General features: G+C 44.3%; 1 protein-coding gene across 3 annotated transcripts; it reads left to right on the forward strand.

The window, feature by feature from the left end:
* INTS10 (integrator complex subunit 10) lies at positions 1–25,502 on the forward strand. Of its 3 annotated transcripts, XM_081836289.1 has the most exons (18): positions 5–195; positions 2,016–2,083; positions 2,768–2,871; positions 3,116–3,255; positions 3,658–3,739; positions 5,295–5,435; positions 6,147–6,318; positions 6,799–6,968; positions 9,194–9,327; positions 10,967–11,120; positions 12,589–12,671; positions 13,336–13,488; positions 13,913–14,021; positions 14,394–14,473; positions 16,035–16,197; positions 17,122–17,215; positions 22,492–22,569; positions 24,630–25,502. In XM_081836289.1, exons 1-18 carry the CDS (start codon positions 67–69, stop codon positions 24,784–24,786), a joined length of 2,211 nt encoding a protein of 736 aa, XP_081692415.1. In that variant the 5' UTR covers positions 5–66; the 3' UTR covers positions 24,787–25,502. The 3 variants fall into 3 exon arrangements, 2 of the variants coding, with proteins under 2 accessions (XP_081692415.1, XP_081692416.1); XR_014150429.1 differs by lacking the exon at positions 22,492–22,569 and having other exon boundaries at positions 1–195; positions 16,035–16,168; positions 24,630–24,650; XM_081836290.1 differs by lacking the exon at positions 22,492–22,569 and having other exon boundaries at positions 7–195.
* The last annotated feature ends 190 nt before the right edge of the window (positions 25,503–25,692 follow it).

The raw sequence follows: 25,692 nt of genomic DNA on the forward strand, positions 1-25,692 counted from the left end.
GGCGTCGCGAGGCTCGTCTGCGCATGTGCGGGTCGTGAGGGAGCGCGACTCCCGGCAACGGCCAAGATGTCGGCGCAGGGGGACTGCGAGTTCCTGGTGAAGCGGGCGCGGGAGCTGGTCCAGGGGGACCTGTGGGCGGCCAAGGCCTGGCTTATCACCGCGCGGAGCCTCTACCCCGCCGATTTCAACATCCAGGTCGGTGAGGGCGCGCCAGGCTCCGTGCGGCCTACCCTTAACGGCTCCTTTTTCCCACAGTGCTTTGCGCGCCGCAAGCCCCGTCCTCCCTTTTTTCGCTGCTGTTCTGCGGTCTCAGCACCATAGAGATAGGAACGCTTAGCACGCCCAGCTCATTTACCTATTGGGGGGCAGCGCTTCCGACTTAGCATGTTTTCTTTTCCCTACTTTTTTTTATTTTGCCTGCTTGTTTAAAGAGCTGAAAAGATGGGAAGGCTGCTCTTGGGAGGCGGTGGAGAAATCCAGGCTTCTGCCATACGAGGCGTTGGGTAGCAAGAGCGCCCACCCTCAATAGCAGAATCCAGAGGTGGTTGGAGGATGGATGGCGGCTAATGGATTGAGGTTGAATCCTGACAAGACAGAATTACTGTTTTGGGGGGACGGGGGGCCGGCAGGTGTGGGGGACTCCCTGCTCCTGAATGGGGTAACTGTGCCCCTGAAGGACCAGGTGCGCAGCCTGGGAGTCATTTGGACTCACAGCTGTCCTTGGAGGCGCAGTTCAATTCTGTGTCCAGGGCAGCTGTCTACCTGCTCCATCTGGTACGCAGGCTGAGACCCTACCTGCCCGCGGACTGTCTCGCCGGAGTGGTGCATGCTCTGCTTATCTCCCGCTTGGACTACTGCAATGCGCTCTACGTGGGGCTACCTTTGAAGGTGACTCGGAAACTGCAATTAATCCAGAATGCGGCAGCTAGACTGGTGACTGGGAGCGGCCGCCGGGACCACATAACACCAGTCTTGAAAGACCTACCCTGGCTCCCAGTACTTTTCCGAGCACAATTCAAAGTGCTGGCGCTGACCTTTAAAGCCCTAAACGGCCTCGGTCCAGTATACCTGAAGGAGCGTCTCCATCCCCATCGTTCTGCCCGGACGCTGAGGTCCAGTACCGAGGGCCTTCTGGCGGTTCCCTCCTTGCGAGAAGCAAAGCTACAGGGAACCAGGCAGAGGGCCTTCTCAGTAGTGGCACCCGCCCTGAAACACCCCAGTCTCTTCTAAAAGGCCATAGATTGTTTTAACTAGCCAAAGGGCTCTTTGTTTTAAGGCTTCCATCTGGTAAAGGTTTTTGATGGATTGGAATGCTTGTTTGCTTCTTTGTGTTTTCGTTGATCCTAATATACTAAGGTTACCAGATTTTTTTTCAATGAATCCGGGGACACTTTTCAACTTCCTACTAAATAGATGGATTTTGTCAGGGGACTGATTTGTAAATCTGGGAACGTCTGGTAACCTTATTAAATATACCCCACTGCAAAAGTGTAGTACAGTACTGTAATAGGATATACAGATACCTCAAGTGAACTCATTTCTTTATGTTCTTGTGCCCATTGCTCTAAATTGCCTGAAAGTATCACACTGCAATGTTGAGAACAGGCAGCGGTGTAAACATGCTCCAAACAAAACACACTTCACATTTTGGTAAAGATAGATTTAGATGCAATGCTCCCATCAACTTACGTTTCAACCCCTACTCTCCAATCTCTACATTAAATTACTCTCTACATTACTCTCTACTCTACTTTAATTGCACAGGCACTTTGCTTTCATACCGCTCAGAGTTCTAAATGGAGATCCCAAGCAAATAGGAAAAGGGTTTTTTCTGCCTGTGTCTCTGCCTGCCTTTTAAAAAACGCATGTGTGTGTGTGAGAGAGAGTGCATGTGCATGTGCATGGATGTTTCTGCCCTCCTCATTTTTTACTGTGGTAAGGTAGAAAGATGTGATATTGAGAAGTTTGATGTAAGGTGTTCTGTATGGCTCATCTTCTGCCCTTGTTTTTTTCAGTATGAGATGTACACTATTGAACGGAATGCAGAACGTACAGCATCAGCAGGCAGATTGCTATATGACATGTAAGATGCTTTCCAATTTTTTTTTCTAATTGTCTGTAAACCACTCTACTTAAAATTGTACTGCTTTATGGCAGTGTTTCTCAAAGCTGGGTCTCCAGCTGTTGTTGGACTACAACTCCCATCAATCCTTGACCACTGGTCCTGCTAGCTAGGGATGGTGGGAATTGTAGTTATAAGGCATGATAGGAAAAGTTGCAGAAAATAAACAACCTCAGTTGGGGGTTGATAAAATTATGTATGGTGTGAATGAAGTAGATAGATTTTCTTAATCTATACTGGAACTTGTGGTCACTCAGTGAAACTGTTCAGGATGGACAAAAAAGAATACTTGTTCACATGGAATCTGCTGCCCCAATAAATGGTGGTAGGTATAAAAAGGTTTAGATATAGTCATAGAAGCGCATAGGTCTATAGCTACAGTAGCTAAAAAGAACCTCTAGCTTCTAAGCTAGTGTACCACATTTGAGGGCAAACAGTTATGCAGGGCTATTACCTTGTCTTTGGTCTTCCTGGAAGCATTTACCTGGCAATTGTTAGATTCAGAAAAGAGGAGACCTGCTTTAGTTCCTAGAAGAAACAAGAAACATTTTCATTTTAAGTAGTGTGGCTTTCCTAGTAAAATTTCTGTTCTTGATTGATTACAAATATAAAAAATTCCAAACTTTTTTCAATTCTTTATTTCAGGTTTGTTAATTTCCCAGACCAACCAGTGGTGTGGCGGGAGATTAGTGTCATTACAGCAGCCTTAAGGAACGATTCGCAGGACAAGCAAACTCAGTTTTTAAGAGGTATGCCTTTCTTCCACTGAATCCCTTCCAAAACAGTTGACTTGATGATGATCAGTGCTGCAATGTATCTGAAGGCTTTTGAGGAACGTTCCTGCAGTAGCTTTTCTCCAATTTCTCCCAGCCAACAAATTACTTTGCTTCCAGTTGCAGTGGTCTCCACTCAAACCTTTTTTTATTATTTTAAATTCTCTCTTCTTAGCCATACCCCAGGTTGTTTGCTTCATTGTCATCTTTCCTCCTACAGGTTTATTTGAAACCCTTCCAGGTCGAGTTCAGTGTGAAATGTTACTGAAAGCCACAGAGCAGTGCTTTAATACGTTGGAACGGGCAGAAATGTTGCTCCTGCTTTTGCGACGATTCCCTGAGACTGTGGTTCAACATGGGGTAAGAGAGTGGTGTTTCTTCGTATTTCAAATACTTTTTTGTTCTTCCTCGTTTTCATACCTGACTGCAGATTGGTAGAAATAAAAAAAAGTGGCAGGACATTCTTTGGAGGACTCTGTGATCTTTGTGCTACAACATCCATGCTAAAATTAATCAGAATAGCAAATCAGTCAATGGGTGTAGAAGAACAGCTTTTGCCAATGCTAATTTAAGACACTCAGAAATACAAAACTTGTTGATTTGTGAATATTTTAAGTTTTAAAATCCCCCACTGTTTCTCAGCTTTGTAAATTGTTCAGGAAGAGGTGAGGCAGGAAGCAATTACTTTTCATTGTTCAATATGGTTCTGGGGAACAAAATCTTGAACTAATAGATTTTAAATTTTATTTAAACTTTGCGAAGGTGGGCCTTGGGGAAACATTATTAGAAGCAGAAAATATTGAAGACCAAGAATCACCTGTCAATTGTTTTAGAAAATTATTTGGTAAGTAAAATAGTACTTAAATGACAGGACTTGACGCTATTTTTAATAAATGGATATTTTTACTGTCTTGCTCATCATAACCCACGTATATTAAGAACAAAAAACTGGATAAATCCTTGGGAGATTATCCTTGTTGGGAAAAAAAACTTTGAGCTTTATTGCTGTTTATTGATGACTCCACCTGACTTGTGTTACACTTTTTGCAATATTAAATGTGCAAGCGAGACTAAACTTACGAGGGGGTTATGTCCTGGGGATAGTGCAATACATCCAAAATCCCATATAATCAAAACACTTTGGGTGCAATGCCAGGTGGGATTGCCAAAGTCTTTTTTTCTGGGCACCTGCCAAGTGCATAAAGTTGAATGCTCACAAGTTAAATGTTGTGAGCGATCTGTATAATAGAAAAGTTGTATTCTGGTTCATACTGTGGCTCTGAGATCCAATATCCAATAAAAGGGGACAAATTGACAATAGGCCTGCAACTGTCCCTCACTGCCCCACAAGCTGCCCCACAAGCTGGCAGCGACATTATTTATTGGGGATGGGGAGAAACTACAGCTTTGTAATTGTAAGGGATTTCCTGGAGTTTGAAAATGCACCAAGAGAGGTTCTCCTCTCAAAAGTCAGGCCTGTCAAATCTGTCAAACCTCCACTGTTGATTTAGGTTCCGTAAAGGTAAAGGGACCCCTGGCCATTAGGTCCAGTCATGACCGACTCTGGGTTTGCGGCGTTCATCTCACTTTATTGGCCAAGGGAGCCGACGTACAGCTTCCGGGTCACGTGGCCAGCATGACTAAGCCGCTTCTGCTGCAACCAGAGCAGCGCACAGAAATGCCGTTTACCTTCCTGCCGGAGTGGTATCTATTTATCTACTTGCACTTCAACGTGCTTTCGAACTGCTGGGTTGGCAGGAGCAGGGACTGAGCAACGGGAGCTCACCCCGTCGCGGGGATTCGAACCGCCGACCTTCTGATCGGCAAGCTCTAGGCTCTGTGGTTTAACCCACAGTGCCACCTGCGTCCCTTAGGTTCCATAGAGGTGTTAATAATGTAATAGGTTTAATTGCATGGCAGAACCTTATACAAAGTACTTCAGTAGAGTTTCTTCTGGTGTAGGGATGGGGAACCTATTGCCCCCCCCATTTGGGGGGGCGTATTTCATTGATTTATTTGGGGAGTGACTTTTTTGAATGTTTTCAGTGGAGTTTGGTAATAGTTTTCATCTCTAAAATAAAAACAACTAGGGAGAAATGTTTATTTGCTGGACTGCTGCCCCCATCATGCTTGACCTATGGCCATGCTAGTTGAAATTGATGGAAGTTGTGAAGTTCAGCGACATTTGGAGGGCCACAGGTTCCCCATACCTGCTTTTAGAAGATGACATGTATCTTTGAAATCTATTGCCTAATTTAATAAGCTATTAGTTTAACTTGTTGTTAGCAGGGCCTTGTTTTAGAGGAGTCTCAAAGCAGCTTGTCACTCACTTTGCTTGGTTAAATTGCATTGTCAGGACCACTGAAAATCCTAAAATACTGTTTTTGGGTCCTTTTTAGTCTGTGACGTCCTTCCCCTAATAATTAACAACCCTGATGTGCGTCTTCCGGCCAACCTGTTATATAAGTATCTGAATAAAGCAGCAGAGTTTTATATTAATTATGTGACGAGATCTGCGCAGACTGAAAATCAATACCAAGGTAAAAGTGCTGGAGCCAAATGCACTAGCAAACTAAGGAATGGAGATTACTACATGTCAAAACAGTATGTGGGATTTTGTGAGGGAGTGGGGGGGGGGGTTGGACTGTGAATTGCTGCGGAGCTCATCTGTGTCTAGCTGTAGAGGTCTCTTATTTCTTCCCCACACCTTCCCCAAAATATTAAAGAAGGCTGAGCTAATTGACTTGAAGGTAGCTTGGTTTAAGACCAAAAAAAATTAAAAAATGTCATGGGTTCTATTTCTAGAATATTTGTTCGAGTCAGATTTTGCTTGCATTTTAGGATTTTACTTTTGAATAGATGCCATGGGAAATTTTAACTGCCACCTGCTTTGTTAGAACCACAGCCCATGATTCTAACAAGAAATAAGAAAACTTGTTTGAATCTTCACATCCTTAAAAGTACTTGTCACCTAATCCCACACAAACGGATAATACCAGACTTTGTGCAGTCCACGAAGGATTTTGAAGGTAGATATGAGCAGTTTGTGCAGGATCCAGGATCAGTTTTCTCCTCTGTATTTGAGATTTGTCATTTTATTCAAGTTTGGACTATAATATATATGTGTGTGTGTGTGTATGTGTGTGTACACACATGCATATAAACAGTGTAAGAGGCATGGACTGCAGGATGTTAAGACTGTTGGACTGATTTTTGGTGATGAACTAAGGTATGCTTCTGTTGGTTTCTAGGTACACAGGATACATCTGATCTTGTGTCCCCCAGTAAACGAAGCTCTCAGAAATACGTAATAGAGGGCTTAACTGAGAAATCTTCTCAAATTACGGATCCTTGGGAAAGGGTGTTCAAGATACTGTCCATAGTGGGAGTAAGGTGTGAATGGCAGATGGACATGGCAAGAAGGTTTGTTGTTGTTGTTATTACAGTAGAATCCTGTTGTTGTTGTTGTTGTTGTTGTTACATATACATTTAATCAGAAGCAAGTCCCGTTGCGTTTAATAGCACTTAATGGCATGTAAGGGTGTCTAGGATTGCAGGCTTGAAGGTGAATGGCTTTGATTCTAAAATAAGCTCAGAGATGGAAAGTTTCCTTTTCTCCTTGCAGTCACCTGAAAAGTCTCTTCAAAAAGCATGGGTCCTGATAAATAGGGACTGGGACGTGCGAGTACGACAGATCTCTGTGCGAGTTTGGGTGATTTCTTCCAGTGTCCTGTCCCATCTTGTTCAAGAGGGCCCTTGACCATCCACGATGCTTGTTGAAGGGTGCAGCTGGCTGCAGGAGGAGAAGGCACACTTTCCTTCAGTGAACATATTAAAAAGATAGCATATTAAAACTGCTGGATTAGAAAGCCTATTAACTTTGTATGCTTGTGTCTTCTTCAGAAGCTTTGGTGACACATTGCTCAAAATGAAAGATGTCTGCAGATACATCAGTAACTATGATAATGAATCTCACGCAAAATACAAGACCCAAGTGGTCTATTCCACAATGCTGGTCTTCTTCAAGAACGCATTCCTGTATGTCAGCAGCATCCAACCTTCTCTCTTCCAAGGTTAGTTCATGGTCAAGTACTTCGTTAAGAGCAAGGGTAGGTTCACCTGCAGCCCTCCAGATGATGTTGGACTCTTTGGTTCCCATTTGGACCCCCAACTGACATGGCCAATGGTCAAGGATAATGGGATCTGTAGTCCAAAACATCTGGAAGCCCATAGGTTAGCCCAGCCCATAGACGAACCTGTTTGGTTGTAGGTTTTTATTTCGTTTAAACCAAGAATCCTGGGATTCTTTGAAGATACAGTGGTACCTCTGGTTAAGAATTTAATTCATTCTGAAGGTCCGTTCTTAACCTGAAACTGTTCTTAACCTGAGGTTCCACTTTAGCTAATGGGGCCTCCCGCTGCTGCCGCTGCGCCGCCGTCACACAATTTCTGCTCATCCTGAAGCAAAGTTCTTAACCCGAGGTACTATTTCTGGGTTAGCGGAGTCTGTAACCTGAAGCGTATGTAACCCGAGGTACCACTGTACATCAGGGGCTCCTCAGTGAAAAAGTCAGAAATGAACAAGCATCTTGACAAGAGCCCATGTATATGTGCATCCCACATGGCGCCCCCAATAACAGTGAATGCACTGGCTGTGGGGAAGAGTAGAATATTCCCCTAGCAATGGAGTGTTGCTGTTTTGGGTGGTGAGCAATAATAATAATATAATAATAATTTATTATTTATACCCCGCCCATCTGGCTGGACCTCCCCAGCCACTCTGGGCGGCTTCCATAGAAACCAAAAATACAGTAAAATATCACACGTTAAAAACTTCCCTGAACAGGGCTGCCTTAATATGTCTTCTGAATCTCAGGTAGTTGTTTATCGCTTTGACATCTGCTGGAAGGGCGTTCCACAGGGCGGGCGCCACTACCGAGAAGGCCCTCTGCCTGGTTCCCTGTAGCTTTGCTTCTCGCAATGAGGGAACCGCCAGAAGGCCCTCGGCGCTGGACCTCAGCGTCCGGGCAGAATGATGGGGGTGGAGACGCTCCTTCAGGTATACTGGACCGAGGCCGTTTAGGGCTTTAAAGGTCAGCACCAACACTTTGAATTGTGCTCGGAAACGTATTGGGAGCAAGCGCAGACTTGAAGGGAAACACGAGGAAGACCGTAGAACAAATAGCCCTGTGTGCATGTGATGTGAGCTGTCTGAAGGCCAAACTCAATGTGACACTAAACTCATCATTAGAATCCATCTGTGCTAGGCGCCAATAGAAATTGATTTGGGGGCCGATAGCATTACCTAGGAGGGATTTTCATCAGGACCATAACAGATTGGGGGGAGAGGAGTCCTGGTGAAGAAAAGAAGAGTTTGGATTTGATACCCCGCCTTTCACTCCCTTTAAGGAGTCTCAAAGCGGCTAACATTCTCCTCTCCCTTCCTCCCCCACAACAAACACTCTGTGAGGTGAGTGGGGCTGAGAGACTTCACAGAAGTGTGACTGGCCCAAGGTCACCCAGCAGCTGCATGTGGAGGAGCGGAGACTCGAACCCAGTTCCCCAGATTACGAGTCTACCGCTCTTAACCACTACACCACACTGGCTCTCATACAGCTCATTCCTCTTTGCTTTAGTTAAGAGGGTCCCTTTAGATCAGGGGTCAGCAAACTTTTTCAGCAGGGGGCCGGTCCACTGTCCCTCAGACCTTGTGGGGGGGCGGACTGTATTTTGAGGGGGGGAAATGAACAAATTCCTATGCCCCACAAATAACCCAGAGATGCATTTTAAATAAAAGGGCACATTCTACTCATTTAAAAACACGGGCCGGATTGAGAAGGTGATTGGGCCGGATTCGGCCCCCGGGTTTGCCTACCCATGCTTTAGATCTTCCTACAGTAGCCCCAGGAGTTTGTGATTTGCTCAGTGTACCACAATTGGCATAATATTTGTGGGCTTTATATATTGATGATGAACCTCCTTTGTTATCTCAATTTTATAGATGATAGAGAGATTTAGCCCTTAAATGGCTGGCTCAGAAATAAATTGTGGGTATGACCTCGTGTCAAAATACCTAATTACTTTTAGGAGGATTTGGCACGGGTGTTGATTTCTCCATAAAATTATTATTTTACTTTTGCGTGATATTGTGAAGTATATGCTTAATAAGAGGCTTAAAGTACAACTAGATGCTTTCACCATACTGCTGAAGTGAATATTCTGGTAGCTAGAAGCAGATTCCAGTGGCAGTCTCTCAGTTGCAACTGTGCTGAAGTGGTGTGTTTCATTTTAAACATAGGACCAAATGCCCCAAACCAAGTTCCGCTGGTTTTGGTGGAGGATGTTTCCAATGTTTATGGCGATACAGACATTGAACGGAGCAAACATGTGCACAAAAAGCGGAAGCTTGCCGAAGGGAGAGAGAAAACCATGGTAACGTGTTTCATTCTTGGCATAAATGGGATGTAATTTGGCATAGGGTTTTAGGATGTGGGTTTGTTCACAATGATTCTTTCTGGAATTTGCATGTGTGTGTTTTTTTTAATACTTACGCATCACACAAACAAGCATTGAATAAAACGAACAAACAATACGAAACAGGAAAAGTGCAAAAACAAAATGCAAGGATGTAAACATAATAACATAATCTGCAATCAAAAATACAAAACATTATGTTCTCCCAAAAAAGGAAAAAGAAGGAATGAAAAACAACACACACAAAAAGAAAAAAAGGAAAAGGAAAAAAGAAATTGACTTCCAACTAACTCCATGTGGATCTTTATTCCTCATATCACTGGTTGTCTGTAATGATTAAGTTTTTGGCCCAAGTTACAGGTTTAATAGGAAATTATTCTAATGAGAAAATAAGGAGAGAGTGGGAAGTCTTTATAAATTATATAAAGAGAACCAATTCCCAGATTCATACTTGGCTTGGCTTAGAATAAAAATCTCACAGGTAATTAGAATAACTCTGCAAGAATTTGCATGTATTTTGGTTTAGTAAGAAGAAACATCTTTCGTTTTGAAGCTTACATTGCAAGCATTGTGTGATGAGTGAACACCTGAACTGACCTTTCAAGTTTGCAATGTCTAGCGTCATTAATTTCATTCGGTGGTGGTCCTCAGAGTTGTAATGTGAATAGAATTTGCTTTTGCTTTTTTTGTTAATGTGTTGCAACCGGCTGAGAACTCGTGAGAGTATTTCCTTCAGTTGTAGTCAACACTATATCACGCAACTTTCATGAGGTGCTTAAGGTGATATTTGTAAGAAGTTGTTTGTCAGAGTCAAAGGGTTTAGAATTTAAAGCATATAGTTTGACATGATACTTAAGCATTGTCTCAACCTGCAGAGAAAGAAGATTGGGGCTCAGAGTCCAATGAATTGTGGGGTGCAGGGAAGTTAAGCAGTAAATGAGCGCAATATGTGATATTACATGACACAGAAGCTAAGGCAGGTTATTGTTGGTTTGAGTGAATATTTAAGCACTTTTGATAGTTTTCTTGGAACAAACACTTTTTGATTCTGGAATACCTAAATAAGTGTATTGGGTTACTTTAGAAGTGGCAGAAAATAAGTATTTTTACTATCCTGCCTGCAAAGTCATTTTGGTGTTTTTTTAAAAAAAACATTGCCAACTTTTAAAAAAGTTTGCTACCAGGAATCTGGGACTAACTAATGTTCTACGAACATATGCTATGGACTGGCAGTTTTTTACAGAGTTAACTCAAATACAACATTTATGTTAGCCTATTGCTCAGTTTATTTTTTTTTTAATTATTTAAAATGTTTTACTTAAGCATATTTACAAACAAAGAAACAAACAATAAAGTACAGACACTTAAGCGCCAAAACCAAAGAGAGTAAAGGGTAGGAAAGAAAAAAGGATGAAGTACCGCACCCATTTGGCTCCCCTCTACCAGCGCTCGTCATCTTTGAGTCATTTAAGTTCTTATTTACATTGCATATCATTTATTGCTGTAATTACTTCTTTTATAGTACTATTACAGTATAACATTAAGTCACCTTACAAGCTTAGTCTAAACAGTTTATTTTGCATTGGCTTTTGACCAGAGCTCTGATGACGAGGATCCTTCTGGGAAGGGGAGAAGCAGGCACATTACAGTAAATGCAGCAGACCTTCCAAACTCCATTGAAGTACAAGAAAGCTTTAGGCTAGCTAGGGAGAGCTGGGAACTTCTCCATTCTCTTGAATCTTTGGATAAAGGTACGTATGATGGTGTGCTGACAAGCTTTATGCTGCTTCGGTATGCATGAGAAATACAGTGGTGCCTCGCAAGACGAAATTAATCCGTTCCGTGAGGCTCTTCGTATAGCGGTTTTTTCGTCTTGCGAAGCAAGCCCATTGACAGCTTAGCGGATTAGCGCTATTAGCGGCTTAGCGGCTTTTAGCGGATCAGCTGATAAGCGGCTTAGGAAAAGGGGGGAAAGGGGAAAAAACCCGCAGGAACTCGCAAGACATTTCGTCTTGCGAAGCAAGCCCATAGGGAAATTCGTTTTGCGAAGCGCCTCCAAAACGGAAAACCCTTTCGTCTAGCGGGTTTTCCGTCTTGCAAGACGTTTGTCTTGCGGGGCACCACTGTATATGCTTCTGGAACGTGACAGTTCCATCATGTTCCATCCAGGTCTTGTGCCTGTTGGCAGGGAACTGACAAATGTCTTTTGAGTCTTTGCTCTAATGTGACTCACGGAAAGCCTTGGTAGAAGCAAACGGTTCTTCATTTGCCAGCCTGGTGATCCCAAATGAACTGTTGACATGGGGAGTGGTTGACCCCTTTTTAGAGCACGGGCTCCCAACCTTTATTAATATGGTTCTCCCCGAGTATAGGGACGTGGGTGGCACTGTGGGTTAAACCACAAAGCCTAGGGCTTGCCGATCAGAAGGTTGGTGGTTCAAATCCCCACAACGGGGTGAGCTCCCGTTGCTCAGTCCTTGCTCCTGCCAACCTAGCAGTTCAAAAGCACGTCAAAGTGCAAGTAGATAAATAGGTACCGCTCCGGCGGGAAGATAAACGGCGTTTCTGTGCGCTGCGCTGGTTCGTCAGAAGTGGCTTAGTCATGCTGGCCACATGACCCGGAAGCTGTACGCCGGCTCCCTCGGCCAATAAAGCGAGATGAGCGCCGAAACCCCAGAGTTGGTTACGACTGGACCTAATTGTCAGGGGTACCTTTACCTTTACCCCGAGTATACACATCTAATATTTTGACTTCCTACAGCAGGTCCAGGAACCAGATGCAGCCCCCTGGACCTTTATTTGACCTTTGAAACTCTCCCCAGACCACACACCCTCCCAAACTACTCTCCCCAACCCTGCTTTGCACCCTCCTTGAGTGTTTTTGACTGGCTTAAAAGTGTATTTGACTCGTTCATTGCTTGACCCTCTTTGCCTCTGACCTGGGCCCCCACCACTGACATCTGAACCAGCCTCCCTCCACCCTCCTGAAGGCTTTCCAGAAGGGAATATAGTCCTTGGGCTGCAAGAGATTCCCCCATCTCTATTCTAGAAGAACCATGTTGTCTAGCAGTACAGTTTGGGTCTAGGCCTAAGAACAATGTCTGAAGAGTGTTCACTACCAAGTTCATGCCAGTGTCTGTCTGTGCTGTTTTTACCTGAAGGCTTGCAGAGAGAGCAGTTGCCCTGATATATTTGCCTGGAATCCATTTTATTTTGCAGAATTCACAAGAATCTGTGTGTCATGGAAGACTGATACTTGGCTCTGGCTGCGGATTTTCCTCACAGATATGATCATCTATCAGGTAAAAGCTGCAGATTCCTTCCGTTTTACTGTAATGCTTAGCCAATAATTCTTTTCTGTAGGAACTCAGCCCAAACAAACAAATGGTTGCATATTGCCTATCAAACCAACTGTCAGTGGGGCACATGAAGCTCAACTGTGTGTACTTGTGCTCAAGCATACAAGGTTTGGACCTCAGGGTTCCTGCTTGGGTGTCATCAGTACTCAGCCCTGTCCCCAGCAGTAGCCATCAAAATTTGGGCTGCTCTGAGGATTGCTGAGGCAATGTCCTTTAAGTGTTCTGAACCCTCAGATAGTGTTGCTGAAATACAGTAAATATAGTGCTGGTGTAACTAGCAGCAAAGAGCCATGAATTGAGAATGTCACCTCTTTCATGAATTCACCAGGCGCTCTTAGGCAAGCTGTGATCTCTCAGCCTTCAGCTCTTCTTCTGCAAAATGGGTGTAATAATGCTCACCCTCCTTAAGAAGCTGCTGTAACAATTACTGAGAGTGCACATGTAAATAGTAGTAGTAGTTGTCGTCTTGTCTCCATTCTTAATATAAAGCATGGTGTTTTTTAAGCTTAACTTTATAGAAAGCGTAGTATTTTGTTGCCTAGAGACCCCTGATTTCTGAAAATGGTCAAATTAGAGTGATCTGTCTTTTGTTTCTGTCTCTGGAAAGGGTCAATATAAAAAAGCAATTGCCAGCTTGCATCACTTATCAGCTCTGCAGGGATCTCACTCTCCACAGCAGATCCTGGGGCAAGGATCCCTAGAGAACCAACGATCCCTAATCCAGCTTGCAACCTGTCACTTTGCCCTTGGAGAATACCGTGTAAGTCTCTTTGCTCCTCCTTAATCTAACTAGCCTCTTCCCTTTCTTGCTGTTGACCTGCTGCAAAGAGTGGGATTTATGGGACAGAATGCTGGTCTCAGAAAGGCTCTCAGCTGGGCTGCGGATGCCAACCAAAACTCTTGTAGTCTTTCCTCCCATTGGCTCAGAAAAGGGATGGTGCTACCCCCATAACTTCTATATCATTGCTTGGATGTTGCAAGCAAAACTGGGGAGCCTTCTCAAGATGGGCTATGCTTCTCACACCAGTTCTGTTTGCAGAAATCAAGAAGGACCATTTGTTTCTGCAAGCAGCCTGAATCGACCCCTTAACAAGATAGTGACAATCTCAACTGTCTAATTATTGCGGCTTATCTGCTGGCTTGTGTGGGTTCGCTTCTAAAATCGTTGATCTTTTTTCTTGTAGTTGACCTGTGAAAAGGTACTTGACTTGATGTGCTACATGGTGCTTCCCATACAAGAAGGGGTTAAGCTTCCCGAAGAGCAGCCTACAGTGAAGTCCAAATTCAGGAAAGGTACTGGATTACTTGATCTCTGAATAGCAGACAAGAAAACTCTGAATTAAAAATCCTAGTGCTCTAGCCCCTAAATCTGTTCGGAAAAAGTCTGTAGTAACTGCTAAAAATACACCTTTTCAAAAAAGCATAAGTACTTCTTTTCCCTGACGTCCCCCTCTCCCCTTCAGTCAATCAATCAATCAATCAATCAGTCACTGGGTTAAATTATGATGATTTGGATCTCTGTTCTTGTTACAGATGTTATTGAGTTGGGAAGAAGAGGTGGCATTGGCAAATTGGGAATTATTTTTAATGGCTAACTGTTGCGACTTGATTCTTAGCAAAGTTACAGACTTTGTAACAATTATCAATCTTCTCATTTGTCTTTAGCTACGGAGTTGAAGCTCTGGCCATGTACCAGTAAAGCAATTATGCCCTATTGCCTACGGTTACTGTTAGCTTGTTTTAAGGTAAGCTGTTATTCCATTTGTAGTGAGGAAAATATGCCTTGTTACCACTTGGTTTCTGGAGTGGATAGACTTGGTCATTTCTATTATTCTGTTAAGCAGAATCATAGAATTGGAAGGGAAGATTTTTACCATCAGTGGGTAATGGTTACCTATATCCACTGAAAAAGTTTACAAGATTTGGCAATAAACTTTCTGACTATGTTTGCTCCAAATTAACATTCCCAATTATTGTATTAATCCTCCCTCAAAAACAGGAATTTTTTTTTACTGCTTTATATGAACTAGACTATGAGGCTCTGCTGTGACTTAAGGGAGTCCCCGATTCAAAGCTTGTGTCCTCCATGAACCCAACCAGGTGCCCAGGGCAAGCCACAGTACCCCATCTGAAATATCATGATAATACTAGTGGTCTACTTTACGGTGTTGCTGCAGTTGTGCCCAGTTCTGGGCACAATTTAAAAAGTATATTGACAGGCTGTAAAGTGTGCAGAGGAGGGTGAACAAGATGATCAAGGGTCTGGAAACTTATGAGGAACAGTTGAGGGAATTGGGTATGTTTAGCCTGGATGAGGGGCGCGGGTGGCGCTGTGGTTTAAACCACAGAGCCTAGGGCTTGCCGATCAAGTTCCTCATCCCTACACCTGAAGAAACTCTACTGAAGTATTTTATATAAGGTTCTGCCATGCAATCAAACCTATTACATTATTAACACCTCTAAGGGACGCGGGTGGCGCTGTGGGTTAAACCACGGAGCCTAGGACTTGCCGATCAGAAGGTCGGCGGTTCGAATCCATGCGACGGGGTGAGCTCCCGTTGCTCAGTCCCTGCTCCTGCCAACCTAGCAGTTCAAAAGCACGTCAAAGTGCAAGTAGATAAATAGGTACCGCTCCGGCGGGAAGGTAAACGGCGTTTCCATGCGCTGCTCTGGTTTGCCAGAAGCGGCTTAGTCATGCTGGCCACATGACCTGGAAGCTGTACGCCAGCTCCCTCGGCCAATAAAGTGAGATGAGCGCCACAACCCCACAGTCGGCCACGACTGGACCTAACAGTCAGGGGTCCCTTTACCTAGCCTGGACGAGAGGAGATTTGATAACAATCTTCAAATATCTAAAAGGCTGTCACATTGTGGGTGGAGCAAGCTTGTTTTCTCCTGTTCCGGAGAGTAGGAATCAAACCAACAGTTTCAGTTTACAAGAAAGGAGATTCTGACTAAACATCAGGAAGAAATTTCTGAATCTACAATTCTACGAATTATTGAGATGACACGTATTACTTTGAATGCTAAGTGGTGGTGTTGTGTCACAAGTCTCTAAAGTCTGCTCGCGACTGATTCAGCCTCATTCCAAACGCCAAACAAGTATTTTTGGAGATTCAGAACAGTTCCTTGAACTTGTAGCTTCTGTTCTGCCAGCCGTCTACATTGCCATGCTGCTTAGACCAGTCCTTTGTGGATAGATATGAATGTCATAATCTGTAGCCTGGCAGAATCTCAGGAAATGAGATTCGCATGCAAAATGGGAAGCAACTGCTCTTAAGTGTCTCTGCATTTTCTCCCTTGCAGCCGAGAGCATTCACAGACAACAGAGACGATATGGCATTGGGTCACGTGATTGTGTTGCTGCAGCAGGAGTGGCCAAGGGGAGAAAACCTGTTCTTGAAAGCAATTAACAAAATCTGCCTGCAAGGAAACTTCCAGTATGAAAATTTTTTCAACTATGTTACAAGTATCCTTTTCCCAAAAATGCCCTGGGACCAGCTTAAGCATTCAGGAAGCCAACAGTTTCAGAATTTCCAAAGGGAAGAGGGGTCTGATCTTAGAAAATGTGGGGCAGAGGTCTGATTGAATGGAATTTAAGCTCTATAATAGCTGGGAAATGAAAGGGGCGATGGAGCAGGAGGAAAGAGAGAGACTCGGGAGAATGGTGATACACTTTTAGGATGGCACAGGGGCCTAGACACTTCTGTTTGTGGACAACCTGTTCATGGGAACTATTGCATGTGTTAACTGCAGGATACTTTCAAGTGTAAAAAGTTCCCTTCCTATTCCAAGACTGGTCAGTGTGCCGCAGCCAACACTGTACTAGCTGGTTACAGCAAAAGATAAATTAAATCCATCCATTTGCATACAGTTAATAAAGGGGAATAAACAGGGACGCTGGTGGTGCTGTGGGTAAAACCTCAGCGCCTAGGACTTGCCGATCGCATGGTCGGCGGTTCGAATCCCCGCGGCGGGGTGCGCTCCTGTCGTTTGGTCCCAGCACCTGCCAACCTAGCAGTTCGAAAGCACCCCCGGGTGCAAGTAGATAAATAGGGACTGCTTACCAGCGGGAAGGTAAACGGCGTTCCGTGTGCTGCGCTGGCTCGCTAGATGCAGCTTGTCACGCTGGCCACGTGACCCGGAAGTGTCTGCGGACAGCGCTGGCTCCCTGCCTATAGAGTGAGATGAGCACACAACCCTAGAGTCTGGCAAGACTGGCCCGTACGGGCAGGGGTACCTTTACCTTTACCTTAATAAAGGGGAAACATAAAGTGATTTACTTGGACAATAACAAGGAACAGGATTTTGAAGATCACTTGCAAAACACATCGTAATATTTTTTCCCCCTGTGTTCAAATCTTTCCTTTTTGGACCTGAACAATTGCTCCAGATATTGATATGCTGGAAGAATTTGCCTATTTAAGAACACAAGAAGGAGGAAAAATTCACTTGGAATTGTTGCCAAATCAGGGAATGTTGATAAAGTAAGAAGACTATTTTTTCCAATTTTAGAGTTGATGAGAATATAATTTATGTGATGTGGCTAGTTAAAGCAGTGTATGTACTGGAAAGCATCCAACTTAAGTTGATAGGTCTGTGTCTGTTGTACATTTAAAATTCCAGGTAAGCAGGCAACTAAATGCATACAATATCATGGGGAAATGGGAATTTTAAACTTATTTTTGGCATTGGAATCGGCTGTGGGTGAGCTAGTCCCTTCAGTGCAGTGGGACCGTGTGAAGCCTGGCCAGTGAGTGCTAAGTCTCTGCAGGGCTGTAAAAACTTAAGTGGCCTAGAGGGTAAAGTGTTTCCAACTGTGGCACAATGCTAGGGAGATGATATTTCATAGCCACATAGATTATTGCCAAGCAGATTGCTCCATTTAATACTGAGAGCAGAATCGCAAGACCTTTTGTCTAAAAGCATATAGTCTTCCGTGATTGTAACAATGAAGAACGGGTAACAAATAATTTTAAACAATTGCAAAGTCAGCAGCTGGTTAGTCCAGGAATCTCAAATGAGAGTTCTGTCATGGTGAAATCCACAAGTGGGTTGATAACTGGAAACTGCTACATTCCCTTTCCATAGATTGCACAAAAAAACCCTATAAGCTCTGCTGTATTGTTTCAGGCTATTGAATGAATGGCTTTTATCCATTTTTAACTTTTCCTATGAGAGAAAAGTTATTTTGCCTCTTTAGTTCTATAAGGGTGTGATGACTGTTTCAGAGTGTATCCCGAGTTGGGCAGGTGTGGGTTAGGGGAGTCCTGTGATATTTGGGGTACCGAATCCAGTGGCATGTTCCCTGGTAGCTCTGATAAACAATTTCCTGTGTCCAGTCTCTTTCCCTTGCCTCCTGTTCATATTCCTTTCGGCCACAATTGTGGCTTCCCTCAATTATTATTATTTTTTTGGTATACCTGAATGTACATCAGCTGATCTTTGTCAGTACCAGACACGTGCCTGGGTGAATTTGAGGAAGTGACTATCCATTTGACTAGAAATATTCAGGAATTCATGGCAGCCCTGAAATGGCTCCGCACATTGGCAGTCAAAGGGTAGCATGGAAAATGTTCTCTAGGGTGGACACAGGGAGCATCCCATGGGAATGAGGATGAGGGGAGCTTGGGGTAGCAATGAGTCCACTAGTCTCTGACAAGGGAGAACCAAGGCAATCTCCGAAAAAGGGTGACAGCTTACTAGCATGCTTCGGCTGATGACAACAATCTCACAAGGCGTCTGTCCTCATAGGTGTTCATATCTCTGAGAGATTTGGATAAATGATCAAGACGGAGGAGGGAAGAAATAATGGAGAGAGGATCTGGCAGAAGCTCACTATTTTTTAAAAAAAGTGGCTTAGATTCTCAGGATGCTGAATTATGAGTTTGCATGGCAGATACAGGGACACGGGTGGTGCTGTGGGTTAAACCACAGAGCCTAGGACTTGCCGATCAGAAGGTTGGCGGTTCGAATTCCCGCGACGGGGTGAGCTCCCGTTGCTTGGTCCCTGCTCCTGCCAACCTAGCAGTTCGAAAGCACGTCAAAGTGCAAGTAGATAAATAGGTACCGCTCCAGCGGGAAGGTAAACGGCGTTTCCGTGCGCTGCTCTGGTTTGCCAGAAGCGGCTTGGTCATGCTGGCCACATGACCCGGAAGCTGTACGCTGGCTCCCTCGGCTAGTAAAGCAAGATGAGCGCCACAACCCCAGAGTCGGCCACGACTGGACCTAATGGTCAGGGGTCCCTTTCCCTTTATGGTAGGCACAATGCCATGAACGTCACTTGCCGATGTCAAAATTGATGCTGAAGCTTCTTAGGATGTGATGGGGGGCACCAGTGTGCCCATTGGAGCAAGAGGTCACAACCCAGCCCATCTGAACATATGTGCTTTTGGGGAAAGGGGATACAGCACACTGCTACCCAAAAGATGGGCAGGACCAATCTTTACTTTCCATTAGGTAATGAAAGCCACTTGCTGATGAGGGCAGCAGATCAAGAATATTGCTTCCACACCTGTTTTCCCCCACCCCAATATGCAGTGAAATGAAATGCATGGGACAATGTACCATTTTGGTTATCAATAAGTGAATCAGGGCAGGAAAGGGGTAATTCCTCTAGCTGTGAAAGCACAGCTAGCAGACTTGCAAAAGGAGACACCCTCCACCCTCTGCTTGAGAGCAGGAACCCTTTTGCTGCTCCCAGACTACATCTGGCAGCAATGTTAGAAATGAACAATCTCCCGCTTTCTCCGTCTGTCGCGTGAGACAGTTCTCTCTTCCTGCCAAGCTATGCCTGCTATCTTCCATCTCCCCACCCGAAAGGATGAGAAAGGGAAGGGAGCATTCCCCAGCAAGTCCAGTCTGTGGTTCATGCCAACATTGCCTCTTCCCCCAGCTGCCTGGGGAGGAAAAGAGCAAGTTGAGGGCCACACGACTGCTTGGCAAGTCCCCCTGGGGGAGGGAGACCCTGATAGTGGCTGGGGAGGAGTTATTCTGGTAGAGGAGTATGAATCTGCTCACAATTATGATTAGTCAACTGTCCGAGTCTTGTCTGCTCCAAAGGAGGTCCTCACCATCTGATCCCACCCACCGCTGAAGCCTTGGAGTAAGCATAGGCAAACTCGGCCCTCCATATGTTTTGGGACTACAACTCCCATCATCCCTAGCTAACAGGACCCAGGGGTCAGGGATGATGGGAGTTGTAGTCCCAAAACATCTGGAGGGCCGAGTTCACCTATGCCTGCCTTAGAGGTTATTACTTCTGGAAGCTGCCTGGCGGATTAACCAGGTGGAGGATTAATTGGCTGGTAAGGAAGGGTGTTAGGGACGTGGGTGGCACTGTGGGTTAAACCACAGAGCCTAGGACAGAAGGTTGGCGGTTTGAATCCCCATGACGGGGTAAGCTCCCGTTGCTCGGTCCCTGCTCCTGCCAACCTAGCAGTTCGAAAGCACTTCAAAGTGCAAGTAGATAAATAGGTACCGCTCCAGCGGGAAGGTAAACGGCGTTTCCGTGTGCTCCTCTGGTTAGTCATGCTGGCCACATGACCCGGAAGCTGTACGCCGGCTCCCTCAGCCAGTAAAGCGAGATGAGCGCCGCAACCCCAGAGTCGGTCACGACTGGACCTCATGGTCAGGGGTCCCTTTACCTTACCTTTACCTTTGCCTCTGATGCTGCCTTTTGGTAGGAAGGTCCTCTAGCAGGTTCTGTGTAGCCAATGTACAGTGGTACCTCGAGTTACAAACGCTTCATGTTACAAACTCCGCTAACCTGGAAGAGTTCCCTCGAGTTGAGAACTTTGCCCCAGGATGAGAACAGAAATTGTGTGCCAGCGGCGCAGCAGTAGCAAGAGGCCCCATTAGCGAAAGCACACCTCTAGTTAAGAACAGTTTCAGGTTAAGAACGGACCTCTGGAACCAATTAAGTTCGTAACCAGAGGTACCACTGTATAGTTATCCTGACCTGAGGTTGCAGCATGGCTTTTCAAATCCCTTGTTGACTGATGATAGAAAATTGGGATTACTATGGATTCCCTTCTGGTTAGTAGGCCAACCCACCCTGTTCCATGTTCTGGGGTGGATCACATAAGTAGTTGCCCCAGAATAGGACAGTTTCTGACTCCTTCTGCCTCTGCTCTTTTCAGTTGCAGCCTGTTACCTCGGGCTGGATCTGATCTTTAGTTGAAGCTTGTGTGCCAGGAATTTGGATTTGAGGAAGTGGCCCTGCTGCTATATTCTGAGAACCAGAGTTCCCCTCTCCAGAAGGGGCATAAAATTCTGCCAACTGTCCCTTCAGTTGAAACAAGTTATTCCTTGTGTGTCTGCTGACCACAAGGGAACTTCATGCGGGTCTAATTTCCTGATTGTCCGCAGGGCTGTAGCAACTGCATTCCCCTTAGGTCCAATTTATGTTGAAATAAAGCTGATTTTGTTCTTTTATCTTCCATGAATTATTGGGGGTTGGCAGCGCATCTGAAGTGAAGCAGAATGGAAAAGATTCTGAAATGTCTTATCAAAGCACATCCCACCAACTTAATCCAATTATATATTGAAAGATGAAGAAGAATGCGGGCTAACTTGTGGTTCTGATTCATGTTTGCTGCTGATTTTTTTAAGAGGCTCACCAGAACTGCAAGCTCAGCCCGTCAGGGAAACACTCGCCCACCCCGTTCTCTCTGCCTTTACAAAAAGCTTAGTTGCCCCATGTCTGGAGGCCTTTGGATAATTCCCCTTTGGTTAGTTTAAATGATTGTGGGAAATAGATTTTCTTCTTGATTAAAATGAATCAAACACAACCATTTGGGCCAAATTTCCCCCCGTTTGAGGCATCTCTGAATCTTTTATCTGCTTGACTTGCATCTCCTTGAAGTTACTATAGCTTTTTGCTTTGTAACATTAACACTAAAGCTGGAAAAGGATTCAGTAAGGCTGAAGCCGGCCAAATATGGGAGCAGCTCTCGTCTGTACCTTAACAGTTGTGAAAACCAAAACGAACAGCAAAACTTAAGTGGCATCCTGTTACAGTTAATGCGCCCAGAGTATGTACTCTAGTTAAATATATGTTTGCAAAAAGAGATCCCTGGGGCTTGATAGCAGAACAAAACCAATTGCTGCTTTGTTGCTTATTGACCCATGGCCAAAATAAATGCTGCAATGCAGTTGAGTGTAAGGATGCTTCTCCCCTAGCCAGAAAATCTTTAACCATTTATGTTCCAGTCCATTTTCTCCAAAAACTACCACGTCTTCCCCTCCCCACAGTTGCAGCCCTGTGTGTGGAGAAAAGACTGCCAAAGGAAAGGAATAAACACCCACTGCTGCTTCTCTGGTCCTCCCTGGGAGGCTTTGCAAAGAAAGGGATAGCAGGACTTCATTATTCACTTTAAAGTGAATAAGCATTTGCTGGGACTCCAGGCTAAAACATCCGCTGAGGAACATAATGCAGGAATTATTTTGTCGCAGTTCGCAATTCTTTGTAAATACAACATATTATGTAGTTCATATTATGCCGTTGGTTTTGGGTTTGTTTTAACTTGCAGTGGCTTCTCCAATACTGCATTTGGGAGCCCCAAGCCTACTGGATTTAGTTCATTTTGCTTTCCCAATCCCAAACAAAAGATCCACTGTGTGCCTTCAGGACTAGGGTTTGGGCTCTTGGTCTGCAGCCCCTTTCCTCTTTTCTGTGTCTAGTTCTCTGGAGCGTTGATTTTTGTAGCACAGGGGAAGTTGGTGTGAGTATTTGAATGCTGCTGTTTGCTGTTTTTTAAAGGACTTCTAGCCCTCCGCTGGGGTTACTGCAGCAGGAATTCATGCCTGTACTACAGCCCAGCATGCAGACTGCTGACAGGTACCAAGCAGGGGAAATTCCCTGCTCATAGTGTGCTGTCTTTTTTGTCAATATGTTTTACTGCCCATGGTTATCAGCCCTTTGTTAACTCAGTAGTTTTTATCCATGCTTTCGTTCTCCATTTGTGCCTTACATCACTTGGAAAGCCATCTTTTTACAGTTGTTAACATTTTTGTTGTTTTTCCATAAGTTACCGGCACATGTATGTTACTCTATTTTTAAATGGGTCTCTCTACAATCAAACAAGAATGGTGCCCCAGATAGATTTTTGTGGACAGTCCAGTCTGTTATTTTATTCAAATACTCCAATTTGGGTAAAGAAGGCCCCCCCCCAATTGTTAAGTATGTTAATTATGCTGCTAGGTTCTCTTGCCTTTTACCCTCACCTGTACTTGCTTGCTCCTGTATTCTTTGCCTCTAAGATCTGGATTTGTTTCACCATCAGCAGTTAAAAATTCCATCCTATGCACATTTCTGCTAATAATCCTTCAGCACTGCAAAAATATGTTGGCCGTTTTCTGTCTGCAGTTTGCACAGGAATAGGAAGTTAGTCCCCACCTCTCAAAATGCCGCTTGGGCAAGATGGAGGCACTGAAAAAGCAGGGCGTAATACCATTTAAAATACTAGGTTTTGGGGGGAGCAAGTCTCATTCAATAGGACTTACTTCTGAGTAGACATGGTCAGGATTATGCTGCAAGGTGTGCAGGGGTTAAAGTTATTTTCAATCTAGTTAGATGCATTTACTTAATGAAGCCATCTTTTTCAGGGTGTGCACACACTTCTATCCACTTGTTGTGGGGTAGTGTGTATTGGATTTTGGGTAAAGATTGTCACAATAACATATAAGTTTAGGTGGTATACAAGTCCTGCCTGCTGCCTGTGTCCCATTCTTATTTTGGAAGTCTCTGCAACCGGGCATTGCAGCTCTGCAATGTCCTACTTAGCACAAGGCATGCTGTAGCAGTGTTTAGTAGATGTGTAACTGTTAGACTCTAACAGTTCTTTCTCTTATTGACATCCTGATTCCCAATCCATGGATTGAACCCTTTTTGCTTGTTTTAAGAGCCGTGGAAGGCACATCTTCCCCTTCCCTCCCAAACTGCCTGAAAATTAGTGGGTCAGTTGCAGCAGCAGGGGGAGCAAATTCTATTATCCTCATATGCTGATGGGGCAGTTTTGCAGCTCTCGGAACTGCAGTACAGTGGTGCCCCGCAAGACGAACGCTTCGCAAGACGGAAAACTCGCTAGACGAAAGGGTTTTCCATTTTGGAGGCGCTTCGCAAAACGAATTTCCCTATGGGCTTGCTTCGCAAGATGAAATGTCTTGCGAGTTCCTGCGGGTTTTTTCCCCTCCCCCCCCTTTTCCTAAGCCGCTTATCAGCTGATCCGCTAAAAGCCGCTAAACCGCTAATAGCGCTAATCCGCTAAGCTGTCAATGGGCTTGCTTTGCAAGACGAAAAAACCGCTATACAAAGAGCCTCACGGAACGGATTAATTTCGTCTTGTGAGGCACCACTGTACTATTTGTTAAAGAAGCTTAGTGTTATGACCAATAATAATGGGACTGTTGATTTCTCTGGCCTTACTGGGCTTCAAGACCCAATAAATTTCTCTGAGTTAGTCTTCGGGCAGGGATCAGATTAGTTGCTAACATCTCCAACTTTCTGCGGTCGCATGATGCTCATTTCTTAATCTGTTTTTACCTTGCCTTGGGCGAAATTACACTAGAAAGCAGCTTGAGTTGGTTCTTTCACTATTTGACACACCAACATGAAAATACCATTCATAGCAGTTGTTCTTTTATACATGAAAAATCCTTGACTCTCACTTGCTAGGGTGTTGCCCAGAGGTTTAAAAATCAGACGGAGATTTGTTGTATAATTTTGTGATAAAAGTATGGCATTCCTGGAGAACAGGGGTTTTTTTTTCTTAATGAATGTTCTTAGAAAGGCTAAGCTGGGAAGCTAGGTTCCACAAAAACCCACACAGAATGCAAAAATATTTAAATGGAAATGGTAGCTCCATGCCATTTTAATTATTTTGTGTATTATAATTGCAGGCATCACACAGTTACCAGGGGAATAACCAAAGGTGTAAAGGAGGATTTCCGCCTGGCAATGGAGCGCCAAGTGTCGCGCTGTGGGGAAAATCTGATGACTGTGTTGCACAGATTCTGCATCAACGAGAAGATCTTGCTCCTTCAGACGCTGACCTGAGTACCAGGAACTTTCTACTGGAACGTCTTGCTAAGAATAGGCAAGCAGAGTAGAGAGCCATGTGGTTGCCTTGATATCGGACTGGAATTCCCCCGAAATCCATAGCTCAGCTTGCTGAAGGAGTGCTAGTTGAGCATAGTTAACTAAAGTCTCAATGGGCGGTTCATACCACCAAAACCTCAAGCACCATTCAGTAAAACCTTTGAGTTGTGTACTGTAAATAAAAAGGTTTTTTTAAAAAAATGCATTTGAAAGTTAAGTTTTTGATAAAAGGTGCTGGGTTTCAGCCTTAAACTCTTAAGACTCTCAGGGCCCCTTCCAACTCTACAGTTCTATGATCCTACAATCCCCATTTGTGCATCTTGGAAGAGGGAAGAATGAATGGTTATTAGCTCAAGGTGTCATGCAGCAAAGCATCTATAACTCTGGGTGGAATTACGGTCAATTTTTTTCTGAGGCGATCAGGATGAAGGAAGCTAGCGGGTCAAAAAGGCACGGCTGAGACAAGGTCTCTTAGCTCATTGGTTTGGCCTAGTCAGTCCGGTCTATCTTGGGATGGAGCTAAGCTGGAGCTTCAAGAGCTTATTAATGACTCTCTTTCATTCCACTCTTGTCATTTTGAGTAATGTCCCACAAACAGAAACAGATGATGAAAAGGTTCCTGTTTGACTTCTGCCAGTCTCAGGCACAGTTGTTTGGCATGGTAACAGTCTCTTTCTTAAAAAATATTTTTTTTTATTTTCTTCTGCGTCTTCATGTGAACCACGCATGTAACAGTGACTATCAGCTTGTGAAAGTCCTTTCAAATTGCTCAGGTTTTAAAAGCTGTTCAGTGTGTCGAGTTAGAAATGGAATGATACACTAAATATGTAGAAGCCTTGATTTAGCTAAATGGCAAGTCGGTCA

The sequence above is a fragment of the Podarcis erhardii genome (assembly GCF_964252035.2).
Source record: "Podarcis erhardii genome assembly, chromosome: 13".
In the NCBI taxonomy this organism is placed as follows: domain Eukaryota; kingdom Metazoa; phylum Chordata; class Lepidosauria; order Squamata; family Lacertidae; genus Podarcis; species Podarcis erhardii.

Bases quoted from the DNA above. Each gene is read 5' to 3' on its own strand.
- INTS10 (XM_081836289.1), top strand. From the start codon at position 67: ATGTCGGCGCAGGGGGACTGCGAGTTCCTGGTGAAGCGGGCGCGGGAG. The intron at 2,084-2,767 runs GTAAGATGCTTT...TCTTTATTTCAG, and splicing joins GGCAGATTGCTATATGACAT to GTTTGTTAATTTCCCAGACC. The intron at 11,121-12,588 runs GTACGTATGATG...TTTATTTTGCAG, and splicing joins TCTTGAATCTTTGGATAAAG to AATTCACAAGAATCTGTGTG.